This window comes from Electrona antarctica (genome assembly GCF_951216825.1).
Source record: "Electrona antarctica genome assembly, chromosome: 9".
Classification (NCBI taxonomy): Eukaryota; Metazoa; Chordata; class Actinopteri; order Myctophiformes; family Myctophidae; genus Electrona; species Electrona antarctica.
Window position 1 is genome coordinate 36,143,561 of NC_136790.1, and position 10,000 is coordinate 36,153,560.

Genomic DNA, 10,000 nt, shown 5'->3' on the forward strand with positions numbered 1-10,000 from the left:
TCTGTACTTTTACTAAATATTTTAAATTCCGGACTTGTAACAAAGTAGTTCTATATTGCAGTATCGATACTTTTACTTAAGCAAAACATTTGAGTACTTTTCCCACCATTGCTGCTGTGCCTGTGCTCACACACGTCACCTCAGGGCAGCATCCAGCCGTGTCGCTACAGCCCCATGAGACCCTTCTACTTCACCAGCAGACGCTGGTCCTACGGCCTGAGCACTGACGACTTCTTCCACACGGGCGCCGGCTTCGGCCCGAGGAAGGGCTGTAACAGAGAGTGTCAGGTGCGTTTTACTATATGAGCTTGCTGCACATCTGATATCCTGGAATTCCCTGGTAAAGTTTAAAGCCAATCTTAAATCATTTTTTTACCATGCATCAATTCCCTTTATACCAGCACTTATGTAGCCTACCTGTAGAAACACTATTCATAGTCTGGATTTTCGGTGGTGAGGTGACCACCGGAGCTGAAATAACATTGAGCGGTGGTGAGTAAAAACAGAGAGAAGGGCTGGGGCGGTGGCGGTGGCTCTTCACCGCGGCTCGTGACATCATGTTGTAGTTCGGTGGTCACCTAACCACCGAAAATCCAGACTATGTATGAGCCTTTACGCCCTCGTAGTCTGTGTATCCCACTGTATTTTGGTGTTTTCACGGTTTGTCTTGTTTACCCAAAAACAACCCCGTCTACCAAATCAAACACCAGAATACAGTGAGGCAAATAGAGGGCAATGTGTTTCTGCAGCTAAACACCACACTACTACTGCAGTGGCTGATAACTGCTGGTATACAGAGAGGGCATGATGTGCATTGGTTTTATTAATATGTAAACACAGGGCAAAGTTACATACTACACATTGTGTATAGGCCTAGTGACTAGTCTGTTGAGTTTGGTGTTTTAATGGAGCACTAGTGGAAACTCCTGTGATTTTATTGTTTTTGTTGTTGTTGCTTTTAAATGTTAAAGTAAAAATAAAGTATTCTGTTCTGTTCTGTTCTGTTCTGCTCTGCTCTGTTCTGCTCTGTTCTGTTCTGCTCTGTTCTGTTCTGTTCTGCTCTGCTCTGCTCTGTTCTGCTCTGCTCTGTTCTGCTCTGCTCTGCTCTGTTCTGCTCTGCTCTGCTCTGTTCTGTTCTGCTCTGCTCTGCTCTGCTCTGTTCTGTTCTGCTCTGCTCTGCTCTGCTCTGTTCTGCTCTGCTCTGCTCTGCTCTGCTCTGTTCTGCTCTGCTCTGCTCTGCTCTGTTCTGCTCTGCTCTGCTCTGTTCTGCTCTGCTCTGCTCTGCTCTGCTCTGTTCTGCTCTGCTCTGCTCTGTTCTGTTCTGCTCTGTTCTGCTCTGCTCTGCTCTGTTCTGCTCTGCTCTGTTCTGCTCTGCTCTGTTCTGTTCTGTTCTGCTCTGCTCTGCTCTGTTCTGCTCTGCTCTGCTCTGTTCTGCTCTGTTCTGCTCTGTTCTGTCTGTTCTGTTCTGTTCTGTTCTGTTCTGTTCTGTTCTGTTCTGTTCTGTTCTGCTCTGTTCTGCTCTGCTCTGTCTGTTCTGTTCTGTTCTGTTCTGCTCTGTCTGTTCTGTTCTGTTCTGTTCTGTTCTGTTCTGTTCTGTTCTGTTCTGTTCTGCTCTGTCTGTTCTGCTCTGCTCTGCTCTGCTCTGCTCTGTTCTGTTCTGTTCTGTTCTGTTCTATAGACGACTGACTGGATGTCCCAGTGCTGCAAAAACCACTTCGGGCCTCACTGTCAAGGTCAGTACAAAATACTCAGGCAGTGGTAGAGAGTATAATGAAGTATGTTTACTTGGAGTATCTGTACTTGTGTATTTGAAATGTACAAAGGTACATTATGAATTATCCACGTAAGCTCAAAGCGCAATGTGTCATGCCGCGGCACATTGTATTGTAAGCTTGTAAATTGCTATTTTCACAAATATTTATATAATTTCTTTATGAAGATTTCTGGAAAATCTGATTTTTGAGAAATATGTCTACATTTTAATAAAGCAATGCAAGTACTTTAACTCAAGTACAAATTTGACTGAGGAATTTTCACTTGTAGTTCTTAATATTTGACTGATACTAATACTTTTTTGGAAAAGTCGTCCGACTTTTTGGGGAAAATAGGACTTTTTTCCCCAAAAATGTCATGGTGCGTGTGTGTGACGCTTGTTGGTGTGTTCCAGTGTGTCCTGGTGGGTTGGAGGCTCCGTGTGGTGATCATGGGGACTGTGTTGATGGGATGACTGGCACAGGGATATGCACGTGTCACCAAGGCTTCAGAGGAACAGCTTGTGAACTCTGCCAGGCTGGACACTATGGAGCCAACTGCACAGGTATACACACTGATACTGTATCAAACCTGTTCACTATGGAGCCAACTGCACAGGTATACACTGATACTGTATCAAACCTGTTCACTATGGAGCCAACTGCACAGGTATATACACTGATACTGTATCTATATACATATACCTCATGCATTCAGTGATTTGGGTGATTTGGAAAAAACCCTGGTCCGCCCCGGTAACAAGATGTGCACATGCACACGCTCTACAGCACGTGCACCAAGGCCCGCCCCCACTCAATCATGATTGGAGGAAGGCCCCTCTCATCCTGATTGGATGAAGGTTGGCTAACCCTAGCCAAAAACCTGATGACTACAAAACAATACTACAACATGACGTAACGATATAATCCACTCCAGAGTTTTTCACACGGGCGTGAAAAAATCACACCCGTGTGAAGTGAGTGGTGCAACTCCGTGTGGGGGTCCCCGTGGGGCTCACACCGTCACTATAATTATAGTTTGGTAAACTGAAAAGCAAAAATAAGTCGAGTTGTCCTGTCGAGTTGAAATGCTGCCTTGAATTAGTTGGAATGTGACATTTTGAAGACAATGGCAAGTCGTCAACCCCCCCGCTGCGGGTGGGAGAGGTGTGAAGAGCATTAGAAGAGATGCAGGGAGAGAGTGGCCAATGGAATTGCACGAAAAACACGGTCATCCTGACCGTTCAGCCGTTCAGACATGCTAGTGTTAAGCCCAGCTGTTTTATAGTACTTTAGCAAGGAAGCGGTTGTTTCTATAGGCAGATTCATTGATCAGCTAACTGACTGGGCAGCAGTGGTCCGGCAGGCTTCCACATTTCAGAAGAGTTTGGTGGCGGTATGTGTACTAAATTACTTTGGTCCTCTCTGGCCTTTTTTTGGATCGGCCAGCCAAAAAAAAAGTTTGGACGTCAGTTGGACTCTTTTGAAGTTTGTAGGCCCCTTTGCTATAGTCCAGTATACTACCTTCTCTAGCACGCACTACACAGCTACTACATTGTATAGTACACAGTAAACAGTGTGCAGGGTTTCACACTGGTCTATAATTGCCTCCTGTGTGCATCCAAGACCAAAGGACCAAAGGTCTCTGTGTGTGTGTGTGTGTGTGTGTGTGTGTGTGTGTGTGTGTGTGTGTGTGTGTGTGTGTGTGTGTGTGTGTGTGTGTGTGTGTGTGTGTGTGTGTGTGTGTGTGTGTGTGCGTGCAGCATGTAACTGTACATCAGGTGGTTGGTGTGACGATGGCGTCGATGGCTCTGGTCGTTGTGTCTGTAGGACCGACTGGACAGGAGAGCGCTGTGACGTCAAGCTAGGTGAGTCTGTCTGTCTGTCTGTCTGTCTGTCTGTCTGTCTGTCTGTCTGTCTGTCTGTCTGTCTGTCTGTCTGTCTGTCTGTCTGTCTACAAGCATCGACTAGATCAGTGGTTCTCTAACATCTTCATGTCAAGGACCCCCACATTCAAGTGTATTTGACCGCAGACCCCCATTTGAAAAGGCTTTGTGCCAGAAACATAAGAGGGTATGCCAGGGTTTGTCCTCATTTTCTTCTTGTTTTTTGCGTGTGTGTGTGTGTGTGCGTGTGTGCGTGTAATATCATCACCAGATGAGTTACCAGAGGAGTGTAAGCAGTGTCATGTGGATGCAGTGTGTGTGCCAGGAGGAGTGGGCTGTCAATGCAAAGAGCAGTATGAAGGCAATGGAACCGACTGCAGCCCAATGCCACGTGGGTAATCTGACCACATACACTAGCCTATAGAGCCTACTGCAGCCCAATGCCACGTGGGTAATCTGATCACATACACTAGCCTATAGAACCGACTGCAGCCCAATGCCACGTGGGTAATCTGATCACATACACTAGCCTATAGAACCTACTGCAGCCCAATGCCACATGGGTAATCTGACCACATACACTAGCCTATAGAACCGACTGCAGCCCAATGCCACGTGGGTAATCTGACCACATACACTAGCCTATAGAACCGACTGCAGCCCAATGCCACGTGGGTAATCTGACCACATACACTAGCCTATAGAACCTACTGCAGCCCAATGCCACGTGGGTAATCTGACCACATACACTAGCCTATAGAACCTACTGCAGCCCAATGCCACGTGGGTACTCTGATTTGATCATATACACAAGCCTGACATTTGCCTCTTTCTTATATATTTGACCCTTTGGCCAATGTTTGACCTGTTTTTATAGTATAGGCCTTGTTTGTTGATTACTTTTGATGCGGTATTGGTCTTTTTCTTTTCTTTCTTTTTTATTTGTTGAGATATTTAAAAAAGTAATCATTATTATTGTATATTTTGAACCAATAGCACCAGACCTTTGTGCAGAGTATAACGGTGGTTGTCATGACAACGCTGACTGTAACCAAACCGGGCTTTGGTTACACTGGGTGGTTAACTGCACCTGTCAGACTGATTACCAAGGCGACGGAGTCTCCTGCCAACCAATCAACAGGTGGGTGTGGTTCGTCTGTCTGTCTGTCTGTCTGTCTGTCTGTCTGTCTGTCTGTCTGTCTGTCTGTCTGTCTGTCTGTCTGTCTGTCTGTCTGTCTGTCTGTCTGTCTGTCTGTCTGTCTGTCTGTCTGTCTGCATACCCACCCACACCTTTCTTTCTTTCTTTCTTTCTTTCTTTCTATCTTTCTTTCTTTCTTTCTTTCCGTCAGGTGCATAGAGGAGGAGAATGGAGGCTGCAGTGATTTTGCCACCTGCACGTTCACAGGACCAGTGAGTGATCCTATTTCATAATTACAACAATAAAAGCTATAAGTCATCATGGCTCCTGAACCGCTAGGCTACTGTCTGACACACACGCACCCACGCACGCACGCACGCATGCACGCACGCACTCCCGCACGCCCGCACGCATGCACGCACGCACGCCTAGCAAAAAACACAGATTGCTATTGCTGAATGTTTTTACTGCACGTTTTAAAGTAGGGGTTGTCTGTCTGTCTGTCTCCTGACCAATCAGAATGAGCGTCAGTGTGAGTGTTTGCCGGAGTACGTGGGTAATGGAGAACAGTGTCTGGAGAAGGTGGTACCCCCTGTTGACCGCTGTCTAGAAGGCAACGGAGGCTGTGACCCAAAAGCCAACTGCAAAGACCTGCATCACCATGGTAACACATCCATATCACTGTGTGCGTGCGTGCATGCGTGCGTGCGTGCGTGCGTGCGTGCGTGCGTGCGTGCGTGCGTGCGTGCGTGCGTGCGTGCGATAACCTGATGACCAAAGAAGTGTCTGTATTAGAGATGCAGGCACGTACTTACAGATACATCAAAGGGGGCTCAATCCCCTACCCTTTTACCTATCTGTAAACAAGTGCACTCTCCAGACCATGACTGCAGCATTTACTATGGTGAAAGAAATGCTTTTATACTTAGCAGCTCAGGGCATATCCACAGATAGAGGGCTTTCGACTAAACTTGGGAGGGATGCCCAAATCAGAGGCAAAAAGGCTGGCAAAGTATTGTGCTGTCTCTGCTATAATTGGCAGCCACCAGATGCGGTTACTTATACTTATACCCTGAGTACTGTGAGTGACGTGCTTATTGTATCATGATTTTGTTAATGTAACCTTAACTGTACACACCTATAATATTTGTGTCCTTGTATGCTCTCCTTTATGTTGTGCATTGTTAAAATGTGTGCGTGTGCGCATGTGCACGTGTGTGTCTGTGCGTGTTTGCGTGTGATAGGGAACAAGGCTGGAGTGTTCCTGCTTCGATCTCCTCTGGGTAAATATAAGCTGAACTTCAGTGAGGCGGAGCAGAGCTGCAGAGCAGAGGAAGCCTCGCTGGCTACCTTCAAACAACTGGGAGACGCACAGCAGGTACAATATACTGTACTACTGTACATACTGTACTGTAGGCTAGTGATTCTATCACATAATATACTGTACATTTCAATGTAAACATATCAAATCAAATGTATTTATATAGCACATTTAAAAACAACTCTCATTGTACCAAAGTGCTTCACAAGGCAGAATATAGTACAGTGCAATACCATACCATACCAGACCAGACCAGACCAGACCAGACCAGACCATACCATACCATACCATACCATACCATACCATACCATACCATACCATACCATACCATACCATACCATACCATACAATACAATACAATACAATACAATACAATACAGTAACATTCAGTGCAGAAGATGTCAATAATAGAACAACAGGCAAATAGGACAAAGTAATCTAAAAGGAAAGGTTCAAAGGCTTGTGATGCGTGGATGACTATTTCAAGGTTGTGTGTGGAAAGAAATGGTTTGATTTTGGAGATGGAGCGGAGGTGAAAGAAAAAAAAAATACTCCTAGATTTTTGGCATGGGGTTTGACAGAAGTGGAGAGGGTGCCGAGATCAAAGCATGTCCTGTGGCCGTTGGAAAGACGTGTCTCTCTTCTTAAAACAAAAAACAAAAAATCTTTAGTTATTGGCAGATTGATTGATTGAATAATGGCTCAATTGTTTTCACCAAAAACGCAATCTGGGAAAATAAATCAGAGATAGAAGCATTTGTATAAATCCTGAAAATACCAGATGACGTAGATACGTCCATGGCAGTCAATGTGTTTTAAAATAAACGTGGTCCAACTATCTGACAAGATTAACACAATAATGTCATGTCATCATCAACAAATTCAAACACTATTGTGTGTGTGCGTGTGTGCGTGTGGTGTATAGCTGGGACTCCACATTTGTTCAGCTGGGTGGCTGGACGGGGGCCAAACAGGATACCCAACCCGCTTCCCCTCAGCCAAGTGTGGGGGCGGCCACATAGGAGTGGTCCTGTACAAGGAGCCCGTCGACCAGAGCAGCAAATACGACGCATACTGCTACCGCATGACAGGTACTGTACCTAGTATCACCCTGACTATACCACATGACAGGTACTGCACCTAGTATCACCCTGTCTATACCACATGACAGGTACTGCACCTAGTATCACCCTGACTATACCACATGACAGGTACTGCACCTAGTATCACCCTGACTATACCACATGACAGGTACTGCACCTAGTATCACCCTGACTATACCACATGACAGGTACTGCACCTAGTATCACCCTGACTATACCACATGACAGGTACTGTACCTAGTATCACCCTGACTATACCACATGACAGGTACTGCACCTAGTATCACCCTGACTATACCACATGACAGGTACTGCACCTAGTATCACCCTGACTATACCACATGACAGGTACTGCACCTAGTATCACCCTGACTATACCACATGACAGGTACTGTACCTAGTATCACCCTATACCACATGACAGGTACTGCACCTAGTATCACCCTGTCTATACCACATGACAGGTACTGCACCTAGTATCACCCTGACTATACCACATGACAGGTACTGTACCTAGTATCACCCTGACTATACCACATGACAGGTACTGCACCTAGTATCACCCTGACTATACCACATGACAGGTACTGCACCTAGTATCACCCTGACTATACCACATGACAGGTACTGCACCTAGTATCACCCTGACTATACCACATGACAGGTACTGCACCTAGTATCACCCTGACTATACCACATGACAGGTACTGCACCTAGTATCACCCTGACTATACCACATGACAGGTACTGCACCTAGTATCACCCTGACTATACCACATGACAGGTACTGCACCTAGTATCACCCTGACTATACCACATGACAGGTACTGCACCTAGTATCACCCTGACTATACCACATGACAGGTACTGCACCTAGTATCACCCTGACTATACCACATGACAGGTACTGTACCTAGTATCACCCTGACTATACCACATGACAGGTACTGCACCTAGTATCACCCTGACTATACCACAGGACAGGTACTGCACCTAGTATCACCCTGACTATACCACATGACACCTAGTATCACCCTGACTATACCACATGACAGGTACTGCACCTAGTATCACCCTGACTATACCACATGACAGGTACTGCACCTAGTATCACCCTGACTATACCACATGACAGGTACTGCACCTAGTATCACCCTGACTATACCACATGACACCTAGTATCACCCTGACTATACCACATGACAGGTACTGCACCTAGTATCACCCTGACTATACCACATGACAGGTACTGTACCTAGTATCACCCTGACTATACCACATGACAGGTACTGCAACTCACCCCGGTGCTTGCCCGTTTTTCATCCCAGAATTTTCCCCAGTGAGGGGGATAACTTTGTAATATTATGCTATTAGCTGTTTGTATTCTTTTTGGAAAAATATAAAAAGATACTCCTATGGAAAGGTTATATTATTTTACTTATATTGACCCTATAAACAATTTAGTATCATTTAGTATATGTTAGGTTTTGCCCACTCAAATGGTACCTCGTCAGATAATCCCCACATAGCCTACAACACCTTCTGTGAACCGACTTCACTGTAGTAGATTTTAATAAATTATATGTATACTTAGGCTGTCTGCTGTCGTGAAAGTTTATAGACTTTAGACAATGTTAGTTAGAGATGTTCGGGAGGGACTAGTGGAGAAGAGATCCAGTAGAACTAAAATACACGTCATGCTGAAAATAGCAGATCTCATTGTGAGCTTGTTGTACTGTAGATTGGCTATTTTCAGCATGCAAACAACTTAAGTCAAGTGTAAAATCAGCCATCAGGCCCGCCAACATTTTTGTAGATTTGTCGACTAAAATGTTCACAAAAACAGAATGAAAATAATAGCACATAAGCGCGCTATGGGCTATATCTTGCGCCACCCCTTAACCCTTATCCCTAAACTTATTTGCCATTTTTTACTATTTTAAAAAACCTTTTAAAATAGTTCAAATAGCTGATCTACAAGCTCACAACATGTAGATGTAGATCGGCTAGTTGAACTATTTTAAAATGATTTTCAAAATAGTAAAAAATGGCAAATAAGTTTAGGTATAAGGGATAAGGGTGGCGCAAGATGGATATATCTGTGTATATCTGATATTTTTGAATAGCCAAAGTATAAAATGACACAGATTTTTTTAATGTGTGTAATATAGTGTGTGTGTGTGTGTGTGTGTGTGTGTGTGTGTGTGTGTGTGTGTGTGTGTGTGTGTGTGTGTGTGCGTGTGCGTGTGCGTGTGTGCGTGCGTGCGTGCAGATGTATCGTGTGTGTGTCCCCAGGGTTATGTGGGGGATGGAGGCTTCTGTAATGGTGACCTGAGCAGTGTTCTGGCTACGACCCCAACCTTCTCTGTCTTCTACAAGGTACTGCGTGCGTGTGTGTGTGCGTGCGTGTTTGTGGTGGGGGGGTAAAATGAGTCTATGATCAGCTATGATGTCAGATTGCTGTACTGAGAACACCATGTCTGTCTGTCTGTCTGTCTGTCTGTCTGTCTGTCTGTCTGTCTGTCTGTCTGTCTGTCTGTCTGTCTGTCCGTGTAGCTGCTGTTGGACTACAGTGCGTCTTCAGAGGCAGGACGTGAGCTGGTGAACTTCCTGTCCATGAACAACTCTGCTGTCACTCTGTTTGTTCCTCATAACGATGGCTTCATTCTCAACCAGGTACAATATGATAATAATATTGAAATTCTTCCTCAGGAATAGCCTACTGTAGTCTCACGACAACTATCCCACAAACTATCTTAACTGGCCATGCAAGTCCCCTAACCTCATATCAGTCTTAACCG

At 45.1% G+C, this 10,000-nt stretch overlaps 1 protein-coding gene across 1 annotated transcript in view; it reads left to right on the forward strand.

The window, feature by feature from the left end:
- The window catches only part of stab1 (stabilin 1), a gene marked incomplete at its 5' end in the record, with an annotated part of 56,501 nt that overhangs the window by 36,182 nt on the left and 10,319 nt on the right, over nucleotides 1-10,000 (forward strand). Inside the window, 12 exons of the mRNA XM_079510678.1 lie at nucleotides 145-288; nucleotides 1,679-1,733; nucleotides 2,168-2,317; nucleotides 3,515-3,619; nucleotides 3,909-4,028; nucleotides 4,634-4,778; nucleotides 4,987-5,047; nucleotides 5,295-5,439; nucleotides 6,020-6,153; nucleotides 7,022-7,187; nucleotides 9,472-9,578; nucleotides 9,756-9,875. Coding sequence (XP_079366804.1) covers nucleotides 145-288; nucleotides 1,679-1,733; nucleotides 2,168-2,317; nucleotides 3,515-3,619; nucleotides 3,909-4,028; nucleotides 4,634-4,778; nucleotides 4,987-5,047; nucleotides 5,295-5,439; nucleotides 6,020-6,153; nucleotides 7,022-7,187; nucleotides 9,472-9,578; nucleotides 9,756-9,875 — 1,452 coding nt within the window. The remainder of the gene's footprint in view (nucleotides 1-144; nucleotides 289-1,678; nucleotides 1,734-2,167; nucleotides 2,318-3,514; nucleotides 3,620-3,908; nucleotides 4,029-4,633; nucleotides 4,779-4,986; nucleotides 5,048-5,294; nucleotides 5,440-6,019; nucleotides 6,154-7,021; nucleotides 7,188-9,471; nucleotides 9,579-9,755; nucleotides 9,876-10,000) is intronic.